The sequence below is a fragment of the Onychostruthus taczanowskii genome, unplaced genomic scaffold (genome assembly GCF_017590055.1).
Source record: "Onychostruthus taczanowskii isolate IOZ18803 unplaced genomic scaffold, ASM1759005v1 scaffold14, whole genome shotgun sequence".
Lineage (NCBI taxonomy): Eukaryota > Metazoa > Chordata > Aves > Passeriformes > Passeridae > Onychostruthus > Onychostruthus taczanowskii.
The window spans coordinates 14,048,544-14,073,671 of record NW_024498573.1 but is presented as its reverse complement, the minus strand read 5'-3'; the positions used below and the strand labels follow the sequence as shown (position 1 = coordinate 14,073,671).

Sequence of the window (25,128 nt, the reverse complement as noted above, 5' to 3'; positions counted from 1 at the left end):
TCCTGCTGTGAGGCAGAGGCACCACCAGGAGGTTGCTCAGCCTGTTGAAGAGCGCCCATCTAATCTGACCTATGATCCCAAGGCTTCTCCTTCCCCTGACTACACAGGGCCTGAGGTCACTCTGGGACTGAAAGGCCTTTCAGCCCTCAGCTGGGAGCTGGAACTGTTAGCAGAGAAAGGCAGTGGCACTATGTGCAGCAAAAGAAACCCCAGCTGCTGGAAAGGGTCACCTACCTCTTCAGCTGGGTGTGCAACATGGCCACCAACCGTGTGGTTTCCTCCAGCTCTCGGACCAGCTGATTTCTTTTGCTGTTCAACTTCAATCTAAGAGAAGATCAAAGAAGGAGATGAGCTAAAGCAGCATTTACTATTTTAAATAAAGAGTAAGGGAAAAATCTTTTGCTGTGAAATCCTACAAAAGTTGATAGGAATACCCAGGACAGAATTTGGTCAAGATGTGTGTTTACTAACTTCAGAAACTTTTAAAATGCAGAACTCAGTCCGGAAAACATTCACAACAAGACAAAATAATTAAGCTGGTACCATACAAGTTAATGTTTCTAGGATCAGGCCTCAAAAGAGCTGGGCAGATTTTACTCACTATACACTACTGCATTCCTATAGTTCCTGTGCTAATAAAAGTATAAATGCCTTCACTTCCTTCCACTAAAGTCTATGGATGATTAAGGGTTACTTGATTTAGTTATTAACCATCTCATTACAGTTTTACATTATTGGCTTTAGCAGCATCTCAGTTTTATTTCCCTCCTGAACTGGTTTGAGACAAACACCTGTGCACATGGCTGCTCACACCCTAACTGAACAGGCCTGTGGACACAAAATCCTTCCCCATACATGTGTTACGTCTTTGGCACTCTAGAATGTGATCATATTCCCAAAACTCCAAAATGAAGGGTTCACCTTATGGCAAGACAGAACCATTTGTCAAACTACAGATACTTCAGGCAGGTAAAAGTCTCACAGCCGAGACATTTACATTTCTTCCAGCATGAAAAGCCAATGTAGAAAATTTCCATGTAGAAAAAAAGAAAATATGGAGCCAAAGAGAGAGGCGAATGCAGTGTGCCTGTTTCATGTATGTTCAAGAGACTGCAGCTACCAGAAACACTGCTGAACCACCCTCATTAATGCATCCAGACTGTGAAACACCTGTGGGCAATGCCTAATGCAGTATTCATCCTCACTGTACATTCCCATGAGATCTACCCCTGCAACACAGGTAAAATTAGGGAAGAAACATGGCATTTTTTTCAGCTAGTTTAGATTCACAGGATATTCCCTGCAAGCCCCACAGCCCTGTCAAATACCAGATCCTACAGGAATCACATACAAGGATGCTCAGAACAAACAGCAAATTTAAGAAATTTAAAATTCCATCTGCTGACATTTACCAAGGCCCAGACTGCACAGCAAGTGTAGAAGCTGCTGTGAGGTGCTGGCTGCATACAGAAATGTTACACTATACTAACACTACACTAGGCTATTTTGAGCATTCTTTACATTCCCATAAAGGATCCATTGTAGGAACAGCAACCTTTCCCCAGTAGCACAGTACACCTTGCAGATGGGTTGTTTGGGAGATGAGTTCAGAAGCTCTCTGAGCAGAATGTCCTGGGAATGTGAGGGCACTGCTGTGGGCAGTCAGCCAGGGCATGCTGGTGCTTGCTCCCAGTTACCTCTTGTCCAAAAAGGACCTGCCCTGTGCCCACTAACCCACCTCTCAGTGAGAGCTTTGCTCTGAGTGTCTCTAGCAGCCTGAAGGTCTTCCTCCAGGCGCCTCCTCTCTGTCTCCAGTCTCTCCACCTCTCCTCGAGTCCATTTTCTGGGGCTAATAAATCGCATTTCTTTCAAGAGCTCCTCCTTCTCGTTAATCAGTATCAGACGATCCCGCTCCGAGTCCAACACGCCAGGCCAGGCCTCGCTGTCCAGCTTAGCCAGTTGGATTTTCAGGTTTGCTATTCTGCAGGGGGGAAAAAAAAATGCAGTTATTCCCTGATGAGTGCCTGATCTCCTGCTCCAGACATGCAGCGGTGCACCATGACCAACCACATCTTCCAGAGCCCTGAGGAAGGCTCTCAGCTCCAGGACAAGCACCCTCATGTGCCCCTTACCAGAACAGTGCCAGGTGCTGGCATGTGGACACACAGAATGGGATTTTAACTCAGGTTTGTTCACAATGGGAAATGAACTTTCTGGCTAATATGTAGTGTCCACAAGTCAGGCAATGACACAACAAAAATTCTGGATGTCAGAAAAGGTGATCAGATATATTGTAGGTGTTTCATATGCATTACAGGTGTGACCTCAGAGTAGTTTGTGTGGAGGGTATGATGTGATAATTACCTACTCTTTAGTCACTTTTATGGAAATAACTGTGTTCTCCCCATGTATGATTCAGATAAAGATCAGTGGTTAGTCAAAAGCTTAGAAACTCTTTTTTGTCTTTGCAATGAGGAAGTGAATCATATCTCCATGCTGCTACTGCAAGAATCCACCTGTAGATTCAACAGTAAGCACTCTGGACACACTAAGGAGCTACACTACTTCTGGTGCAACCTGCACCTGAGGATGTCAGGAGCTGGAGAGGCAATGTGATCCTACCAAAATCCAGAGCTGCTTATCTGCATCAGAATCAAAGCCTATTTTCACTAGAGGTATCATTCCAGATTTCAGGTGAAAGCCTGTATCACCAGTCCTTCAGCAGCACACCACATCAGCTCAGGGAGGAAGATAATGACTAAAAACAACAGCAATACAGATGCAGAATTTAGCAAGAGCTTTGACTGACAAGGAGGGGAGCACAGCTTGTGGCAGGTAAGGAGGCTGCTCAGTCCAAATATCTGCCTGTTCCCAATTTCCCAAGTATCTGACCTGCTCTGTTAGGTCCACAAACGATCAGCTTTGCAATGCAACATACAGAGAGAAGCAGAAAACCAGCAGCAGGCCAGGATACTGAACCAAGGGCAGTAATGTCAGTCTTCCCAAAGGAAGCTGCCTCCTTTGTACTCACTAACCTGCAGCTCTTCAAGACCTGACAGGCTGATCATGGTAGTTTGATGCGAAACAATAGTACAGATAAACCTGAATTAGAATTACTAAGAACCTGTGTTTTTGAACTCATGCAATCCAAAAAGTCAAGTGGGAAGCAGGGAATGGGAAGGACAGAATGGGCTGGGATGAAAAAAACTTGAAAAACTTAGAAGGTAACCAAGGAGAGAAAAGTGTTTCGCAAGATATTTGCAAAAAAAAAATTCACCTGAACATCAGAGAGGCAAGGCATATGTGCTCCTCTGTGTGATGAACTCAGGTTAATCCCTCACTTGGGTTTAGCAAATACGTAAGAAATGGAATTGACATGTAAAATGAATGTCCAATATGCTTCTCTCTTTGAAAAGGGCTTTGTGATCTGGTGACAGACTTACTGGACTTAAATCAGGCACAGCAAATAGTTGCAGGTACTAATGTGGATTCATCTCTCTAGAATTTGCTTTATGCTGCAGAAGTGCAGAGGATGGTGCGTGCTTGCTCCAGCAAACCAGCACACAGGCAGGCACAGAGCCAATTCAGTGCCCACCAGCAAAATCAAAGTGTGTGGAGTAAGCAGTAAGATGCAGATCTGGGCAGCAGCAGCTACAAGGCTCCTGAATGGCCTAGGAGACTAAAGCTTTGTCTTCCAAGCTCCAGAGCCCAAGAGAGCCTGTGAAGGATTAGGCTCACAGACACTGACCTGCCTCCACCACCACAGGAGACAGACATGAGATCACCCTTCTGAAGAGAAGCATCACTTTCTGTAAACCCATTTCCCACAGCAGGTTGCTTACTCTAATAAAGTTCCATAATTGACAGATATTCAGCTCAACTATTTTTAGGTCGTCTTAAGAGCTGTTTTGTTTTTGAGTGCCTGATTAAGTGCAATACTGTGCTCCAGCGAAGAATTAAGTGGCATTAATTCATAATCCAAGAATTCCTCAGTGCATTTTGAAGGGATATGAGTCTAAGAGGATTGGCTGGCATAAATCTGATCACTTTTGGCATACATTTGCATGCATATGGCTTTTCCACTGGAATTTGTTCTCTATGCATTTCCGAGTCTAAAAGTTTTGTTAAACTAACCTCCAGTTTTACCTTTGGTAGATGATCATTATTTTCCGCCTTCTCAGTTAAAATGAGGTTTATTATTCTATTTTTCCAATGAAACAGCACCATCACAAAAGAAACACGTTGCAGAAGGTCTGCACTTGGCTGAACACTCCAGCCCTTCAGCATTCACTGCCTGAGTCTGAACTGCATCAGTGCTGAGCCAGGCTGGGCTTGCAGTGCTGGCCTCAGGTCACACCACCTTTCTGAATGGCCACCACACTGAACAAATACACAACAGGAAGCTCAAATTTTATTTAATTGTTCTCTTTCTATCTAGAAAAGGTGGTGAGATGACTTATTCATTGTCATAACAAAGCCCTTTTTTGTTAATTAGGGAAAGTTAGTACTGTCTATTATTATACAACACAGGCATAGCACATAACATTTTCAGTGTCCGAATAGATTGTTCAGAGCACATGCAGCTCCACAGGAGCATAAGATGTGTATCTACAACCAGTAATTAACAATCCTGTATCAGATAAGCTTCTGTTCTTGAGAAAAAATAAACACAAGCTAAGTGGGAGGTGTGGTTTAAAAACTGACCAGTCAAATACCCAACATCATTGTAACATTGCTTAATGTGACATTAAAGTATTTCATTTTAGGAGATTAAAAAAACATACTTCTAAAATCCCTGAGTTACCACCAGACACACAGAAGCCAAGCTGAAAGTTTAACTGCTGAAGAAATTAGAACAGTGCAGGGTGCAAGTGCTACACAACTGAGTTACTGCTACGTGTCTGAAGTTGTACAACATAATTTAATCGCATCTCTGGTTACATTTATGCTGCAGCAGCTATCTCCTTGCTGAGATGTAGCAATGACAACCTTTTTGACATGATGCCATTCTCAGTTTTGAATATGATTAAGCCAAAGGTTTGTCACTGTAGCTGCCCTGTGCCTTTTTTTTTGGGTTTTATATTATCTGCTCTAGGGGTCTGTTGTCTTCCTGAGCTGTGACAGGAAAGGAGTTAGTGGTGGGGAAGGGAACTGGGTCCTGGCAGTTCTGGTGTGGTGAAGTTCAGTCAGATATTCACCCACATCTGAGCCTTCAGTCTGGTCCACAGCAATGGTGCAAACAGTGTCTGCCAGAGCTTGCTTTCTAAAGCACCAGCCCCTTAGAGATCTAGTAATTCTAAACTAATTAATATGAGGACCAACTTGATTTCAAACCTTAAGTTTTAGCTTTCCAGACACCACAGAGCTGACAAAACACATGTATTTCCATCACTTGGCTCCTTCACAGTTCGTGCGTGGGCAAAGTACTTAGTCTTCTATTGTGTTTTTGGAACATGTTAATGCTGCTGTGGGGACAGGAAACACTTCAAACACCACAAGGAAAAATTTTCACAGGAACAGAAGGTTCCTTGTGAGTCACTATATCCATAGTATTGTTCCAGCTTTAAACCAGTTGAGGTATTTGTTTCTGCTGCTCCTACTAAATACTGTGCCAGAACCATGGTACTTTGATAGCTGGAGATCTTTCCATTTTAGCCTCAACTATTCATGTCCATTTAGAGCCATCTTTCCTCATGAAAATGTTTGTTAAACTTTGAGAAAAACCTATAGATAACCTAAGACAAACATGGGGTATGAGCAGCAAGTATTCCTTAACTGCAAGGTGTGTTTTATCACCCCTCATCACCACTTCAAATGAACCTCTGTGCTGTCTTTATAAAGTTCTCTCTCTTTATAAAGAGTATATTGAAAGAGCAGGCTTGTCACTATTCACTTGCCCCTCCTTGGAAAAGATACATTATAAAGGAAGAGTATTCCTCTTCAATCTGAATGTGTAAAGTCAGTGTGAATTAAACTGAAGCCTTCAGCAAAGCTTAAAAGGCAATTTTAACATGCCAAATTAACCACTGCATCTGAAGGAATGGTATTTTTAATGTTGCTTTTAAAAGTCACTGAATCATTTGAATGTCAAGGTGGTTTGGCAAACCTTGGACTGGCAAAATAAACAGTTCTGATAAAATTGCTCCACCTACAAAAAGAAATATAAATTTGTGTCAGAAGCAGTTGGGCACGCAGTTCTTGACAACTGCCACAGACACAGATCAAATTTTATGCCACTGAAAAGCATGGCCTACTGGCCACTCCAGTACACCAAAATGAGAGCATTGTGAGTAACCTCAGCCTTAGGCTCTTATTTATAACCAGAGCTGGACAAAAAGCTTTCTCTTTGAATATATCCCACACACAGATTGTACCATGCATCTGAACTTTGTTATTCTGGCGTTGCAAAGTCCCTGTAGAGCAGTTAAAAGTGAAGAAAGTCACTACCAGCAATGGTTACATCACTGAACAAAGACTAGGCCAGCCAAAGTCTAAGTAATAATTCTTGGTGGTTTTTCATTCAACTATGCAGTTGTGTTAGCTAGTATCTATTAAAAAGTAAATCCTGGAAAGCTTTTGCTTAAATTGGCCTGTTAAGTAGATAGAATTTTTTTAAATCTATTCTTCATTCATTTGAGATCAGAGGGCAAAGGTGAAAACTTACATTCTTATAGATAAGCTCTGGAATTGCAGCATTGACCATATTTTGATGTAAGGTGTTAACACAACATACATTTCTCCTTATCACACTTAGGCATGCAAGCATTCATTCATTTCAAACAAGGTAAGGAGATGCCTTGCAGTTCAGTCTCCTTATTAGGAATGGGGAAGCACTGGCAACAGGTAGCAGAACCACTTATGTCCCCATAGGTGTGGCCAGACTGAATTCTTTATGCATTAGTCATGCCTTAGTAATTTCTAGGATGGTTATTTATTTCTTGAAAGATAACACTGACCCAAAAAGCCTATTGTCTCACTGGCTCAAAAATGACTACATTTACTCAGCAGCAACGTTGGGTTTCAGTCCGGTGGCACTTCTTCTAGTGAAACTTATCCTCAAATGAGCTGTGTGACAACCAAAGAGGGCAATGGGCCAAAGAATTACCTTCTCTTTGCCTCTTCATACTGCAGCCGCAGTCGCACCTTCTCGGCCAGCTGGTTACTGCTGCTGCCCATAAACTGAGACAAAAACACCACATCAGCAACTTAGCAACCACTCCTCCTTTGATATTTCCCTGACACTGTTACAAGTGACTTGATCTTTTTTAACCAACCACAACACAGGAACATGCTGCACTTAAATACATTTTTCATTATTTCTTCAATAAAACCCAACAAGATTCAAAGGCCCTTTCTGGCTAGAAAGAAGAGAAAATCCACCACATCTGTCTTTGGCTTCCATTTCTATGAACACACAAATACTTTTGCAATCCTTCTTCTCAAATGCTCTTTGCATCCTTAAGTGCTGCAGTTTGGTTTGGATGACATCTTGCTTTGGCTGTAAAGTCTTAAAGACAAAGTACATCCCACCATGCCCAAATCTGCAGATCTGTACTAACACATGTGGCCCTGACTGCAAGTAGCTGCAAACCTTTAAGTAAAGGCTCACAGAAGAGGCTCTGTGCTGTCCTGTGAGAAATAAGATGTACCCCCAGCACTGACCTAGTCCTTACCAAGGCTGGGACCAACCTGACACTTCTGGTCTCCTTGCACGTGGGGGACTAAAGGTTTATGAGCACTACAACTTTGGTGGCATCAAACCAGCTGCACATAAGCTGGTGTTGTCACTTGCAACCCAGTAAAGCCAAACACTCTTAGGGGAAGAGTTCTCATTGGAGCTTAGCCCAGTGCTGCTCAATGTTTCTTGTCTTGTAACTTATTGCTATAAAGAGCTAAAGGAGTGTTTGTATCAAAGAAGCTACACCTACAGGCAAAATCAAACTTCCTTCCCTTTTATTCCTACCTGGGTTGCTCTTATAGAGACAGTGTGGGGAAACATCAGGTTGCCCTCAGTGATACATTAACACTGCACACAAAAAAAAAAGTCACACTGCAGTTCAAACCAGAAGTTATGATTTCACAGAAGCTTGTCCATGCTTGGAAACTCATGGTGAGGTAGCTCTAGACACAGTTCAGAGGAATGTCTCCATGTGCACAAGGCTTCTCACACATTACTCACATTTCCTGAAACATCTGTCTGGGAGCTGACATCCAAGTACTGTCGGGGTAGCAGAGGGCTGGAGCTTTCCACAGACATGCTGCTGGCCCACAGGTCTGACTGGGATCCTCTGTCATTCACAAAGCTGTCTTTTAACCTGGCTAAGCTCTAAAACCACACAAAAAATAATGAGGTGAGCTCACTTCTGCACAAAGTACCTCAGCAGCTACAAAACGTCAGCCTAACCCCATGACTCAGATCTGGCCATGTCTGCTGCACCCACTCAAGACTCTGCAAATTCAGTCAGGCATGGCTGAACTGTATTTTATACTTCTCATTTCCAGCATCTGAACAACTGCAGAGGCTGTGGTCCAACACAAAACTAGTTTAATAAAAAACTCAATTACGTATCTGAAATACAAAATACTTAAATTACTTCTCGGAAATTCAATCTTCTAGCAATGGTGACACAAAATACTGTAAAGTCATCTTGTTTCAATACCTGAATGAGGTCTTGTTTTTCCTTCTCCCCTGATGTGATGGCCTTCTTGAGAGCTTTCATTTCACTTAAAATGGCTTGTGCCTCATCAAGTTTGTAGCCACCTTGAGTGTCAGACATTTTCATGTCAATTCTGTATAGAAATTCAAAAAACCAGTAAGCTAACACTTAATAACATCCAGTTAATTGAATCATTCTAGATGCATGTGTCTTGACATGGACTTTTAACAAAAACACACTCCAAAGTACAACAAGGACAACAGAAGGAACAAAAGACCCAACTCCCCATTGCCTAAGTTACTCCACTCAGCAGTACAATAAGCTTCAGAGCTCTGATTTCAGCAATATCATCATCTCTTTGATTCCTTAGGGAGGACAAAGGTGCATACAAACCCCCAAAACAGTGTGCTAGGGCAGACTGCTGCTAGTTGCCTTGTTCCTAACCTGGAGAGGATCAGCTTAGCCCTCTTTGAGAATTACCTTATTTTCAGTCATGATTTCAAAAACCAGGCACAGACTCACATGCACAGATGTATTTGCATGCACAATCTAATTACAAGCCACTTCATCCTTCCCTTTCCTCAAAGGAATTCTATCAGGGTTAACCCTTATAATAAATATTTATCTGAAAGATGCCAGATGTCTAGTCACACAAAGGCAAGTACCTGAAACTTTTCCTCCCCTTCCACTCCCCCTCAGTGCCCTAAATCAATGGCTCTTATGATTAAGACAACGGGCTGCAGTGTCATCCATACTGAGCAATACTGAGTAAAATAGAATATCAGTTTACTGACGAGATCCTGGTTCAAAACCTTTTTGCCATGAAGTCAGTTCTAATGTGGTCAATCCCATACAGGCACTGATTTGAGAGAACTCCCCCTTGGCTGTGTACTGCTTTCAGCCTAAAGATATCATCAGCAGCATCTTGCAGCTTATGTTATTTAGGCAGCTATTTATAAATGAAGCGGGGGATGCGTTGCAAGCCAGAGATGTTCTGAAAAAAAAGATCTTGAGAACACACTTACTTCTTCAGGGTTTGAAATCCATGCTCTTTGTACTGGAGCTCTTGCTTCATGTGAGCTACTTCTCTCTTGAGTTTATTAACCTGCAACAAGGTGTCACATTTTTAGAATGCTATTTTGTATGAGTATTTAGGTACAGTGCTACCCACTCAATTCAAAACTTATTCAGTGTAGACACTATACTCTAAATAAAGTTTCCAGGCAATCAGCTCATCTCAAGAGCAGGAAACAGCCCTGACTGCTTCCTCATCAGGACTTTATCACTGGCCAGGGCTTTATCCAGTAGCTGCTATCACACTCTTAACAAGGGGCTCAAGGGAAGTTCCAGCCATGTAAGTGGAAAAATTGAGAAAAATTCAAAAAAGAAAGCAATGAAACACATGTCAACTTTGCTCAAAAATGTTTAAAACCTTCCCAGTCATTAAAAAAACTGCTAAGCATCAGGACAGGAGTTACCCTGCAGCATCTGAAGCCACTCTCCAAGCTCCCCAGCAAAAAGACCCCACTGCACGAGTAACACAGCAGGATGATAATCCATATTGTAAATGCACTGACCCTACAGCTTGCTGTTTTATATTCCTCCACAGAGGCCACACTGACCTACTTTACTTTAGTCCTTTCTTCCTCCCAAACTGAGCTCTGCATGAGAGCACACCCTCCCTCCCCTGCTGACAGCCTGCACTAAGCCCTGCACAAACAGCTGCCAGTCCCTGGGGAGGACCCCAGCTCTCCAGCACGGCAGGAGCCAGCACGCAGCTCCACATCCCACAGCCATCCTGCACTGCCAGCTGCCAAGCCAGGCTAGTCTAAGGGGAAAAAAAAACAACTGTTTTAAATTCCTAAGGCTGCAACGTTAGAAAATTGTGACAAACGACACCTAAATGGCAACATTAGCTCTCCCAACTGCTTTGGCATTTCCTTTCAGTAGTTGCCATGAGATCTGGAAATACCTGAACATTACTCATTGCAAGCAAAGGTCCATTTGTACTACTCACCCTGGATTTTGTAGTAGCAATCTCTGCTTTGAGGATCTCGGGGTCATACTTGGAACTTGACGAGGAGCCAGAAAGCACTGGAACAAACACAGAGCCAGTTTAGCAGCTCTGCCTTCACCCTACACTTTCACCAGCCCACCACAGACCGAGATCTCCCATCACTCCTGCACACCCACACCTCCACACGTTGCTGGTGTAGGTCTGTTACCCAATTTCCACATCTCACTGCCCAAAGACAGGGCAAGGAACAGTGCAGTGAAGTACTCCACAAAAAGTATCCACTGCAGGGGCCAAAGCATGTCCTGCATCTCCAAAGTCTGGATTTGTTCCAGGTTAACACACCTAACTCAAACTCCCAAACATGTTCACACCATTCAGTGGTGTGGCTTCCTGCACTTCCAAAGGCATTTAACAGAACTGAAGGGACAGGCATTGCATGAAGGTTTACTTAATTATTTTTTTCAGACTTCCTTATTGAGCAAACATGCCACTGAATGTTTAGAAACAAAGAAAAGCAAAGAATGAGAAGAAACTGAAAAATGTGATGCAAGCCTTTTCACAGCCTTGAGGACATGACCAACCATACAATGTGTCACACCAGATTAAATCAATGTCCCATTAAGAGCAGAACTCTCTTCTCAGCAGCAGTTAAACCCTTCTGCCTCAGAAGGTACAGAAGCTCCCCAATGTGCAATGTTGTTAGAGGTAGCTGTAGGCAAGGGAGATATTCTGATCCTTGCAGCCATCAGTTTATGCCCTATAAAACATGGGTAAGCATTTCTAGTTATTTCTGTTTGGTTGTATTTTTCAAGACAGATCCCATCTCGCCCACGTAACTCATTGTAACTCATGTTCTTAGTGCATTGCTCTGGGTAGAGCAGTCCTAAGAAAAGAGCAAAGCCAGTTCTTTAGAGATGAGGGACAGCACCCTTGTCAAACAAGAATCCTTCAGCTGACAGAAAACTACTTAAAAAATTTGAACACCAGGCACAGGATTAGCCAGTGGAATTCTCCATCATCACACATAAATCATAAGAGTGAAACAGGGGGAGGTTCTTGGCCAGCAAGAATACAAAAAATCTGCAATACTGAGGATTATAAAAAAAATTCTGGAATACATGCATGAAATAAATCCTGTTCTGGACATTTTCCTGCTCCTAACCAGTACCAGTAAGGAGGAAATACAGAATTCTATGAAGATTTCTGCACCAAATCTTGAAGCAACATTGGTATTGATGTGTTGTGACACAGAATATGGAGCACAAACTGCTGTTCTTCATACACAGAGAAGCAATCCACCAGTGGTGACTTGGAACATGGCATAAAATACAGACCCTCAGCTCCACTAGACCATCACTCAACTATGGTTTACATTGGGATATAAACTACAAAAGGGGCTGGGAATACTATCCAGGATGGACCTTCTTGCTTTGTTTCTATTCTTTAAACAGGGGAATCAAGGAAAATACCATGTAAGTTAACTTTTTCACACTGAGCCAAACACTACATTTTTTAGCATTTATTGAAGCCCATGCAGAAAATCTGCACGTTAACTGCAGTGACTGAGCCACACACAGGAGCATTTCACAACAATCAGCCTTTACCAAACAGATGCTGGGCAGACACCATTTCTGAAACAAACTGATCAAACCCAGAGTGACATGGCACACCATCCCAGTGCTCTATCCAAGGAGCAGCTTCACGACTTTCACTGTCCTACAGGGTGCACAGCTGAGCAAAGAGCTGGTTAAGAGCTCACTAAGTACTCACAGCTGGTCTGAGAGCCCAGTTTGTGCTCCCAAACATCGTGCAGCTGCCGATACTCCTGCTGGGCCAGCTCAAGCCTCTGCTGTTTCACTTGGTAGATCTCCTTCTGGGCAGCAATGGCCTCCTGGGCCAGGACCAGGTAATCCTTCAGCATGTGCTCCTGCTCCCGCCGCCATTGCACCCGAGGGTCCTCTATCTGAGTCGTTTCTTGGAGAGAAAACACAAGGAAGCAAGATCAACAGAATGCAGGTTTGTTCTGCTACTTGGAAAGGCTCCACTGTTTATGACATCCTAAAATAGTCTCTTGCCCCATCCCGTGATAAAAAAAGTTGAATGAAGATATTTTTGTTTTTTCTAAGGAGGTGACTGTTGATCCACAATGAATTCCAATGAGTCTTGCCATGCTGAATAGAATAATCCACAACAAAACTGTCATCTAACTCTCCAACTTCTCTGCTGCTGAAGCTGCCCTGGTTCTGGCACTTAAAAACATCCACCCAAGAATATGCATACACAGTTCTAAGATACTGACATTGACTGTTAAACTTATCTTTATTGCAACTGCTTTATAACATTACTAATAAAATACCTCTACTATTTCACTGATAAAACTTCCAGAAAATATCATTGCCACATAACTGCATTATACTGCACCTGACAACATGAAAGCAATTACAACTCTGCCCGTCCTCTTTAGCTGCCAAATGGCTTTTATTGTAAGGGGGAAAGAAAACCTGCTCACTCAGATTCCAGAGGCAAGTAAAAATAAAGTCTGATTAAATCACAAATTTGTGAAAGCATCTTAAATGACATTATAGGAACAGAATCTCAGAGAGGAGTAAACATTTCCTTTAGGGAAAGCAGGCACAGCAGTAAACGACTGAAGGATATGGGAGGTGGAGTTTAGGGTAACATAGGGAATGCAGCAGTTACAGCATTTCCATCTCTGTTACCCCAACACAACCAACACATTCCTTTCCAGGTTTCTAATCATGAAAAAGAGGTAAGGTCACAGACATGCAGCTACTCCTAACACTAACGAGGTAAATTTATTGTCAGTGTTTGTCCCTGTTTTGTGAAGAAGTGCCTAAAACATTTTTCATTTCTATTTCAAGGCAATTACGTGTTCTTGTTTGGAGCAGGCTCCAATATTTAGTTGACCAAATGCTCTGAACTGTCTAAACTAACATGCTTGAATAAGGATGCCTAGTTACCACATAATGAATAATTAATAGAAAGGACTTGCTTGAAACTATCAGTGGGAATCTAATCTGCATATCTTAAGAGCCTCTTTAAATATTTAGTAAAAGCTGCCAGAGTGGAAGGTATGAGCAGCTCTTAAGTGAGTCGGGTGTAAGACTAACACTGCAGTACACAGGATGTGGGGAAGAGAAGTCAGACAATATTCTTAGCAGCAGAACCAGAAATAAAGGGTTTACCCAAGGGATGGACACTCAATTCTTTTCACAAGCTGTCCATGATCATGCTGAGGAGAAAATTAATTGGCTACTCCAGCAGTAAGCTGTTTCTAACAATATCTCAAGACCTAAAAGAGCACATGGCACTTCAAATTACATTGCAAAACTTGGAGAAGCCACAAAATGCATCAAAAAACCCCAGTATAGTTTGTAGAAGCATTTCAACAGAGTCTTTTACAGGTCCTGCAAGCAGAAGCAATAGTTCAGCTGATATAATATGAAAGCTAGGCCTGGACCTGAAAAACTGCCCCAAAATAATATGAGGGAAAAGCAGCTGCTTGTACCAGCTGTAGGGGCCCTCATGGATAGCACTGTGGTCTTAGAGGGAGCAAAAGAAAGATCAGGAGGGCACAGACCTGTAAGACTCTGACAGCCCCACATGCTCCTGCCTTGATTCTTGCCCCCAAATCCCATTTTCCAGATAACCATTAGCCACAGCCAGATGAAGTAACTGCCTTTTCTCCACATCTGAACCAGAAGGGGAAAGTCTGGTGTTATCCAGGGAGCTGCCCCCACATTCCCAGACATGCAGCTTCCCTGGACACAACTGCTCAGTCACCCACAACTGAGACGTAGGGCTCTCGAATTTCCAGCATAAAAAGTATGTTTGCAAAGTGCCCGTGGCTCTTGAAGCCTGATGCAGGACACTGGATCGTAAGTCTACCTCAACATAAGTATTCAAGCCTGGTTATTTCCAGTTTTTCCTTAGACTAGCAGCCCATTCTTCCTAGAATCCCAAGAAAGGTGGTAGAAGCTGCTGCAGGAAAATTCCTCTATTATAAGCAATGAGGAGGAAGACTCAAAAGCCTCCAATCCTGAACACCTCTGAGAGGTGGTGAAGCACTGCCAGTGGTCCAAGCCCATCCACAATCTGACCCAGGGAATGCTCAGCAGACAGCTCACAGAGAGGATGGACAACACAGTGAGGTATTGAAATGCTTTGTGTCCAGATTTGTTCTAAATATTCACCTCAACCTTTTTCAGTAATGAAAGCATTAACTGTAACCCCTTGATTGCAGCTCTGAGCTTTGGTTTTCAAACGTGTAAAACTAATCAACAAAAGTGTTGGCCAAGGGCTCTCACTGAGCCCAGCTACTGAGAAATGCATAATACATTCAGAAGTGAGATGAAAGAACTATAGAAATGCAGGTTATTACATCATTTGTTGTCTTGTGAATTCCTAATTTAATGTTGAGCTTGTCACAAATAAATCTGCTTGCTTCACGTTGGAGGAATGTAGGTTTACAATGCTTGCATCAGCATCATTTCTTTGTATCACACTCCAAAGTTCTCCCAGAGAGGCGCACTCAAGGCTATGCATTAATACTTTATTAGGAATATTCTGGGTACTCAATTTAATTTAACTGTATTTATTTTCCCTCAGAGAGGTGGTTACAATTGTTCTCCATCTTCCTTCTTTTAAAGGCTCCTGCCTTTAGATTTCATTTAAGTCTATTCTTGGGCTCGCTTCTGATAATTAGTCTCAAATACTTGTGCAGTATGAGCAAGACCCAACATGGCTCCATTCCCTTCCCACCCTCAGCAGTTCCTTCCTGCCAGAGAATCTGCCAGAGACCTTGGAGAGGAAGAAGGTTTTGGACACTCTCCAGAGGATACTTCAACATAAACCACAAAGCTGAGCTGCTTGATTAGGTTAAGGTAAATGGATGTGCTCTGCTGTGTTGTGATCTGGATTAGAGCTGGCATTAGAAATATGTCATGAGTTTGCTCCTCTTCTTTTTAACTTTTTAGTTGAAATTTCCATTTAAATATTGAGGCCTCTGACATCCCACAGAAGTGGAAGTTTTGAAAAGGCACTGTTAGTAAGCAGGTGTCAGCACAGTTGGAAGGCTTCTCTGCATGCCCTTGAATCCTATGGTGCCTGTGAGTGGCACAGACCAGGGGCAACTCTCCCAGACCTGCAACCAGACCTTTGCATGTTCACCCTGCACCAACTCAAATGTACAAATAAAACCATGTTTGGTTTGTCCCAACTGCATTCAGCCATTCAGGCTGGAAAAGGACTTTAGGATCACTGAGTCCAGCCTCAAACTTAACAATGCTGGAGTTTCTGCTAAACACTCCAAGGGTCCAACAGGCTTCCATGTCCCACAGCTTCAGGTCAAGGCTATTTTCCCATTCCTAGACTGTGAAATGGACACCAGACCTGGTCTTATAGACCTATAGGAGATCCAAATTTTTGCCTTGCAACTTAGCACCTTCTAAAGCAAAGTTTGTCCACTCCTCTCCCCTGCAGATCTCCTTTGTGTGATCCTGTAGACTTGCCTACCTTTTCCAACTTTCCAATAAAAAGAAAAATCAACATCCCCTACCTCACAGAAAAATTGGATGAAGCTATTTAAAGATATGTCATCCTAAAATCACAGGATTTAGACAAGTTCTAAAGAAAAGTATTTGTGTCACCTTTACATCTGGGAACTTATGATCTTTGTATTGTCAGGGTCAATTAGAGCTTTTGGGAATAGGCTTTTTTCATTTGGCATTTTTAAAACCCAAGAGAAGTTGCTAAAGCTTGGAGGGTGCAGTCTCAGGCCAGGTGAAGTTGTGGCAGTCTTGAAAAAGGGAAGGGTGTGAAGATGAAGATACCCAAAGGGGGTTAAAAATCCACCAGGGAAAAAAATGCACCAGACTTCCACATTTTTATTTTTTTAAAAATCATGTAATTAAAAAAAAAAAAAAAAAAAAAAAAAAAAAAAACAAAAAAAAAAAAAAAAAAAAAAAAACCCACAAAACAAGTTCTCAGTTGAAGTCCTAGAAGTAGATTTAAAAAACCCCACAACTTAAAAGCACTTCAAGGCACTTTTGTCTTTTAAAAGTTTCTCTCAGCACGAGTTGCAAGCTCCCCTAAAAGGGCCTGGACATGGTTCTGCTGTGAATTTCTAGGCTGCAGCTGGAGCTGTTCTGTAAAGAGAATCAAAGTCACTGATTTGTTTTGCTTATTACTTTTCCAGGGGATTTGTTCTAGCACAACCTGTTACAGTTATTCTAGTAACGTCTGTAATGGTATAACAAATGCTGTATTTTCTTATAATTCAAATGAGCTTACAAAATTAATTATTTTTGTCTATGAAGCAATCTAGCAAAGGGTGTAAGCAGTGGCCTAATTTGAGGGCACAGGATAAAGACACCCCAAGGCTGAACCCTGAACAGGACATCCCAAGCTTACTTGAGGGTTTTGTCTCCAGCAAAGGCAGCGTGAGCTCCTGCTGCCAAGGGAGCTCATGCTCATTCAGCTCACCCCTGCCAGGGGAATCAACACAAGACCTTTGCACTGTTTCTGATGGTCTTGCCACAGGGACAAATTCCAGGCTAAGAACAAACTCCAGATCACTGCTACCCAGCTGGACTCCTCAGCAGAACCAAATCTGACAGAGGTGTGTCCATAGTATTGGCTTGAACGTGGCAGCCAATTTGAAGATTGCAACCCAAAAGGTGTCAAATTCCTGCTCAGAAAGGAAAGTACTTTGTATGATGGAAAAGGACAGGATTTGATTTCACAAGCTGCAGATCTCATGGACTCTAAAACATGCTGTTAGTAACTCTGTGGTTTCGTGTTCAGTAAACTTTAATAGAGGCACAAATCACTCTGCAAAAGCACAGCAGCATGTCACTTACTGGTGTTGTGGTCTATGTAATAGACTCCGACCTGAGGGTCATAAGCTTCTTCCCATCCTAAGGGCAGCTCATCACTGATGCAGTCAGCAAAGGTCAGTGGTTTAGTGTACCTGAAATGCAAAATAGTATTTAGCATGAATAAAAGAACACTCCCACATGCCTATTCCAAACAACTGACCAGAGAACAAATGCCACAAGGGCTTCAGTATCAAAACCAAAGAGAACTGAAAACTATTTTAAAGCCTTTGTTCTTATCAAATAATACGCCACCAACTCTTCCCTTTCTCCATCTGAAGTTAGAGCAAGATGAATTCATTCTGACAGAGCTCCGGAGCCTTGCCCAGCTCAGCCAGTACTTGCTTGACAAAGGAACATTAAGAACTTTGCCAGAAACAATTCCTGCTTCTCCAGTGAAAGAACAAGACTGCAGGCAAGTCCTGTACCACAAATATGTAGACAAGAAGGAGCAAGATGAGAAATGCAATTTGCATAGCATGAATAAGTAAGACTGAATGATCAATAGCCAGTGTTGAGGACTGTGGGACCACTTGTCATGCAACTTCTCTCATTTGCATTGCAATATGCTGTTTCATTAAGGACAAATAAGATTAGTTTCTCAGTATCAGCAAACGTGTAACCCACTCTGTCTGAACAAGGAAGTATTTCCACAGCACGGCTCTGATGAGTTTTTCTATTACAGAGCACAGCCACCAACACTCTGAAGGCCTGTATGGCTAAACACAAAGCTGAGAGTATCCACTCCTTGAGTGGCCACACAGATTTTAATCACCAAAACCACGTCCCTTTCCTCCCTTTCACTCAGAGTTAATGAGGTTCAGCTTGCACCAACAAAACTGCAAACCAAATAGCACTGCAGGAAGGCACAAGCCAGGAGGAATTAATCCTGCAGGTGCCTCACATCCCCAGCTGCCAAAAGCACAATGTGCCAGAAGGCCCAGAGATCCACCACACAAGCCCAGTGCTCTGCGTGGTGGATGTATGGATGTATGTATGGAAGGGGGCTGAGTCTGCCTTCTCAGAGAAGCCCTTGTGGCAGAGAGCACAGGACACACTGTACACCAGCACAGTCCCTCCAGGCAGGCACACACCGAGAGCAAAGGGGCGAGCAAGCACCTACAGAGCTGCACCCAGCTCTGCCACACACATCACAGGGAGCCCAAGCAGACACAGAGCAGCTCTGCAACCCACTGCAAGGGACTGGACAGCTTTCCAGCCAGTCTTCCCTAGCCAAAGGTAATTAAGGAGGGCTGACAGACAAAGTTTACTAAGTTTTGAGCAGACAGACGTCATCTGGAGGCACTGAGAACCAGCTGGTACTCCTGTATTAACATCTTACAGTCACTCATTGTTAAGAGGAATTTCAGCAAAAAAAAAGCTTTCAACCAGAAGATATAGCCTTCAACTCACATATATGACTTCAACATAAAATCAACATTTAACAACTAACGTAATTCCCCCTCAATATGACCTATGAGTCTGGTATGCAGTGAGAATGGGGTGGGACCATTTTTGTAAAAGCCATGTAAGCCACTAACACCTCTAATTTACCTGCTGTTGCATTTCCCTTTCAACGCATTGCCTTTGCCATATAAAGTACAGTTTCAATCACTACTCTCTCAGAAAATTTCAATTTAATTTAAAGCTCTGCTGTGCAAAACAACTCAGAGCTTCACAACATGGAACAGTGAAACTTTCTCAATAAAGTTTCACTGCAGGGCTTATTTTTACAGTTCTTAATCTAGACTGTGTACCAAAAGCTTGTTTGTATAGAAAACAGAGATTACCTGAAAATAAAATAGAATCTCAATGCTTGTGATTGCTATCCCTTATCCCATGTTTTTCCCTGTGGATCAAGCTGTTTCCTCAGCCTGAGTACCCAATATGTGCTGCTCTGAGTTGATCAAATCAAAGATGCACAAGGGTAAAAATGCAGAGCAAGGTCAGATACAAGCCACTCTCTGGAGATAACAGAGATGAAAGCGCTGTAGCAAACGTGTTGGCAATGTTAATTTAAACACCAGGGTTAACACTTTCCCCCTCTCTGAAAATGGCATCTACTTTTATTTAACTGTAGTGGAGGCTGCACAGGTAGGGGAGAGGGAGGGCACAGAGCTAAATGCTGAATTAAATGAAGCCCTCCCATCCCTGAGAGGGGCACAGTCATGCTGGGATCACAGAACCATGACACATGCTGAGCTGGAAGGGACCCACAGGGATCATCCAGTCCTGGCCCTGCACAGACACCCCCACAATCCCACCCTGTGTATCATCCCTGAGAGCACTGTCCAAAGGCTCCTTGAGCTCTGGCAGCCTTGGGGCCATAACCATTTCCTGGGGGGCCTGGGCAGTGTCCCACCACCCTCTGGCTGAAAAAACTTCCACCTCTGTCCAACCTAAACCTCCAGGCTCAGCCTCAGCTGTTTCCTCAAGTCCTGTCATGCTCATGGTACAGATGGGTGCCCGCCCCTCTGCCTCCCTTCATGAGGAAGTTGCAGACCACAATGAGGTCTCTCCTCAGTCTCCTCCTCCATGCTGAGTAAATCAAGTCCCTTCAGCCACTCCTCAAGCAGCTCCCCCTCCAGACCCTTCACCATCCTCTGGACACTCTCTAATGGTTTAATGTCTTTGTTTATACTGTGGTGCCCACAACCACCCCCAGGAATCGAGGTGGGGCTGCAAGGCACAGGAAGTCCCAGGGATCTTCCCCAGTGCCTCACTTGGTGAAACACTCTAAACACTGCTGTGAATTGGCGGCATGATTGCGGCTCTGCCACATCTGTAGAGAGCTTTGTAAGAAGAGGTGCAATTCCATCCAGTGTCTGCAGTCCCTGGCATTGCACACCAGCTCCATCCAGCCCTGCAGAGTGATTAAACCAGGAGCCATGTCCCAGCTACACTGCTCAACAGTTCTGGTGAGGGATCCAAGCAAGAATCCCTCAACACAGAGCAGTAATTAAACCCATACTTAAAGTACATTAGGTAAGGGTGTGCTGCAGACATAAAACACACCTCAGTAAATTAATTTGTGTTACACATTGAGTGGAGTTTCTTGCAGAATTCTGCTCAAGAATCCCATCTAACATTAATATTAAACCCAGTCTTGGTAAAAAACAAAAACCAGTGTGAAGCTGCACTATCAGCCCTAGGTCTTTGGAATACTTTCATCAGGGAATGGCACTGTAGTGCCAACTTTGGTGCTCCGAAGTGTAACACCAAACTTATAAAGCTTCTGTTCAGCTTTTGTCCAGTCTTATTTTGTTAGAAGCAGCTGAATTCCTTATAAAAGTGCTCAGAAACTATCAGACTCAATAGGAAGCCAGGACCAAGCAACTGAAAGATGCTTATTCCTATTTTCCATATGAAATGCAATGCATGAACTACATCCAGCCAGTTCTTTCAGTTAGAGTTTTGGAAAAAAGGAAGAAAAAAGCAAGGCAGGATCAGTCTGCTATAGCAAAGACACAAGCCAACTGGAGACTTGCCAGTTACTAGGGCTCAGAAACAGACAATTATTTCACTTTTGAGACTGATATTTTCAGCATATCTCACAAGGAGCACCCATCACCAAGAACAGACTAATGCCCTTATTCCTGGTTGCCCATAGCTTCCAACTATCCCATTTGTAAACAGAATAGTAATTAGTTTTATAACTAAGAGTGTAATTCCACTTGTTATAGACAAAATAGCTATTTCCCCAAGTAACTGCAGCTTCATAACCATATTACTTACTTTTCTAAGCTCCTTTCCCTAGCTGTTGTGGGAAAAATGGTCACAAATCTAAGTAGCAATGGTACAATTAGATGAAAGATATGTAATATGTTGCGTAGCAAGACTCTGAATACAGCATAAAAAGAAAAAAAGAGATTATTTCCTTGTTTTAAGATATGATTTTAGGGGTTGTTATGAAGACTAAAATAAACCAATTTTCCAGAAGGGATCCAAAAATGCAGTGTTTCCCCAAGCATATTCACAATGATGGATTAAAGAGCAAAAGGAGAAGCTTCTTTCTCCCAGCAGGACATGATTTAGTTAGTGCATTACTGCTGCATAAAACAGGACTGTTCCTCTGCATGTGGGAAGTTAAAGCTAGGACACATCTGCAGGACTATTCCTTTGAAACCTCTCCTTTTCAATTCACAAAGCTTCCTAGCTGCCTTGAAAAAAAAATCTCATCAGCTCAGGCAAACCACATTACCACACAATAGGTTCTCCCTGTAGCTGGACTCAAAGCAGCAATGCACAAAAATACACCCCTTTCACCACTGTGCCTGTAACTAAGGAAGGACACCTGCAAAGTGGTTTGTGCATTCCTTACCCTCCTTCCTTAGGGAAACCTTCAGATGCATTCACATGAAAGCAATGAACCCAAAAGTTCAGAAAATCCAGACTCTATGACTTCTGATCTCCAGCCACAAAGAGGGAACCAAGGGGCAAAATTAAGGTCTGTACATATGGCACTTTCTATGAAACCCAAACTGACCTAGTTAAGAGGTGACACTTAGGGACAAGAGTTTTTTTGCATCTCCCAGCCATGCTGCCTTTGCTCTGACACCCATCAGACATCAGTTAGCTCTGAACTATTCCTCAAGTGCTTCATCTCCTTCTAAGCTGGAGGCTGAGCTTGGTGTAGGAGCTCTACAAGAGAAACTAGCCTGAGCTAGAGAAGATATTTGTAAATCACAGCCTAACTCTGGCCTTCCAGCACACCTAAAAGTAACCCATACATTCACCCCATAAGAACTCACCCATATCTCACATTCATCATACCTGTGACTGCCATTCCCCCATAGGTATGTTTAAATTGGGGTCATAATTGGGAATAATTAGGATTTTGAAAGACATATCAACCTACATTTATCCTTTTCCATTAAATTTTCTTAGCTTCCAGTATGCAGTTTTTATATTTAATTTCATTCAAGATATTCAAATTTACTTGAACAAGTGCAATTCCTTATTAGAACACCTGGGAAACAGGTACCCACAGCAACCACCACACACAGCAGGTCAAGGTGGCTGTTCAGAAACTAATCCTGGTATCAGAGCTAAAAGAACATCATCACCCAACTTCCTAATCTGAGGAGCATCTGACAGTCTTCAGGCAGAGGCAGGACAAGGGTAAAGCCACTGCTCACCACCAGCCATGCTGAACATCCTGAGACACTTCCATCTTTGCAAAATGTTTGCCCACAGTAGCTCAACTATTTGTACAGCAAATGATGTCCAAATCCCACTCCCACAGCACAAAATAGAAAGTTAGCTTCCTACCTCTATTTTCTAAGACACGTTATTTATGAGAAGGGTTTCTATATTTCTGATTTTTGATCACCTTCAGTTTCTACCACAGATAAAACTGGAAGCCAATGTTATCATGTGCAAACAGTATTAAATGAAAACTTGCTCATCTTAGATTCAGAAAGCCTTTCTATATTCTTGAACTCCACTGTTGTCAATCAAAAACCTCATTACATGGGAAACTGAAGGCAAATAATCCTTGTATAACCAGTTTTTGATTGACAGAAGGTTTGTTAAACATGGCTGTACAGAGATTCATAGCAGGAGCTGGAGATGGGTGACCTGTGCCACTTACAAATCTGGAGTTAATACTGCAGGGGTAACAGAAATCAATTCTGAACTGCCTAAACCAGGGAATGTTATTTTTGTAATTACTGCATTTTGGTATCAACTGGGGGCTCCAGCAGCAAACTATAAGCAGTTCCTGGTGAGGCTCACAGCCACGAGGATGTGAGTGCACGCAGGTGGATGTGCACTGAGCAAACACCGAGCTTGGGTCATGGAGAAGGGAAGGTTTATAAACCAACAGCCAGGGCCAGGCTTCCCCACCATGCATAAACCCCTTTAATCCCTGTGTCTGCAGGGCTCCTCAGAGCCCCTAACAAAGTAAAGCCATTTAAACAGGAGAGCCTTACTGTAATCAGTTCGGGACAGATCACAGGGCCTCATCTGAAATCCTTCATGACTCTACGGGGCGAGAGGACAGCCCAGGGGATTTCCTGCAGTCTGCTGTACCCACAGCAGCAGCTCACTGCACCAGGAACAAAGGCAGCACCTGGATCACTCAGGACTCATGTCAGCTCCTCTTACAGCTACAGCCTGAGCCATCAAACTCTGGCAAACACCCTAGCAGCCCTGCTGAGCTCTGCCTTCCCTCCTGCACTCACAGGTACACAGCAGGTGCGAGGCAGACAAGCCCTTGGGCAAGAAGTCAAGCCAGAGGACACAATAATGAGTTGTGGCAGATACTTCCACTCATACCATTTCTCTTACAAAACCAAACAACTTTTTAACCCATCATTTGCAGGACAAGCTTGGAGTCAGGTTTTATTTTCAGTGGCTTCTATTTTTTTTTTTTACACAGCATATCTTCATTTCTTGTTTGAATAGAACTCACTGCTCATTATGTGCGAGGATGTGCTACACAGACCAGGATGAGCTAAAGGCACCTCAGCTCCAGCTGTGACACTGGGCTTGCTGTCCACATGGAGTTTTGAGGAACTCAAACTTCCAGCAGAGCTGCTTCTGGAACTCAGAAGGCTGCTGCAAGAATCACTGCCAGGAGGCTCCACACGATGACATACAAGCTTCTTTGTTTTTAATGAGGTCATCTCATTCTCAAGACAGACAATGATTATTTTTAAACTTCAGCACAGAAAAACCTATCACTTTGCTGTAGTCCTAGAAAATTTGTCTGCAATCTCGTCCTCACAAAAGCTTTTAAAAATAGATACCTACACATTTATTACTCAACTTGGTGATCCAGCCCTCAAACACACCAGGCCATTCGTCACTATAGTAACTATTTTCCCTGGGAGCATCTTCTCTCACTGCAGGGAGGATTGCCTTTGGAGGCTGCAGGTGTGGCAGTGAATGTTTTATGATCTTGCTGGCAAAGCTTTTCTCACCCCATCTCCACACACCTGTGCATGATGAAATGCTCCCTTGGATTCCCACTCCAACAGCAGTTTAGGGAACAGGCAGTGGGAACAGCTCATCCCCAACAGCCAGCATCCTCAGCAGGGACACAGCAGTGACACAGGAGGCAGCTCCAGGCCAAGTCACACTTCAGTCACATCAAAACCTCACCAACTGCAGAGGAGCTGGAGGGGGAGACATCTACACCCAGAGGAGCAGAAAGGCCCAATTCAGGACCGCCATTAGCAGAGAACATGAATGTGCTTGCCAAGTAACAAGGAGAAGCTTTTAAGAAGTGATAACAGATTTCAGAAGCTTCTTAGTATAGTAATGAGAGATCAAACACAACATTTCAGCGTTTGGAATTGAGACATTATGCCAAAAGCCACACGAAGGCCCAGTCACCTTAAACTTCTGGTCACCTCAAGCATATGTCATTTCAGTGACTGTCAGTGTGTGGTCCTGGTTTTGCTGTGATAAAGGATAACTGGGAACAGAATTACACTCTTACAGTAAAATGGGGTCAACCCTGAGAAAAAAAGAAACCCATATTTGAAGCTGTTAGTATAAACCAAACAAATTTACTTAAACTACAACATAAATATTACCAAGAGAAATGGCT

At 43.0% G+C, this 25,128-nt stretch overlaps 1 protein-coding gene across 1 annotated transcript in view; it reads right to left on the bottom strand.

The window, feature by feature from the left end:
* Positions 1-25,128, bottom strand: part of WWC1 (WW and C2 domain containing 1) — a 66,800-nt gene that overhangs the window by 18,835 nt on the left and 22,837 nt on the right. The window contains exons 2-10 of the mRNA XM_041398016.1: positions 17,556-17,665; positions 12,445-12,648; positions 10,675-10,751; positions 9,683-9,762; positions 8,661-8,790; positions 8,180-8,326; positions 7,106-7,179; positions 1,739-1,981; positions 235-324 (exon numbers count right to left, since the gene is read on the bottom strand). Coding sequence (XP_041253950.1) covers positions 235-324; positions 1,739-1,981; positions 7,106-7,179; positions 8,180-8,326; positions 8,661-8,790; positions 9,683-9,762; positions 10,675-10,751; positions 12,445-12,648; positions 17,556-17,665 — 1,155 coding nt within the window. The remainder of the gene's footprint in view (positions 1-234; positions 325-1,738; positions 1,982-7,105; positions 7,180-8,179; positions 8,327-8,660; positions 8,791-9,682; positions 9,763-10,674; positions 10,752-12,444; positions 12,649-17,555; positions 17,666-25,128) is intronic.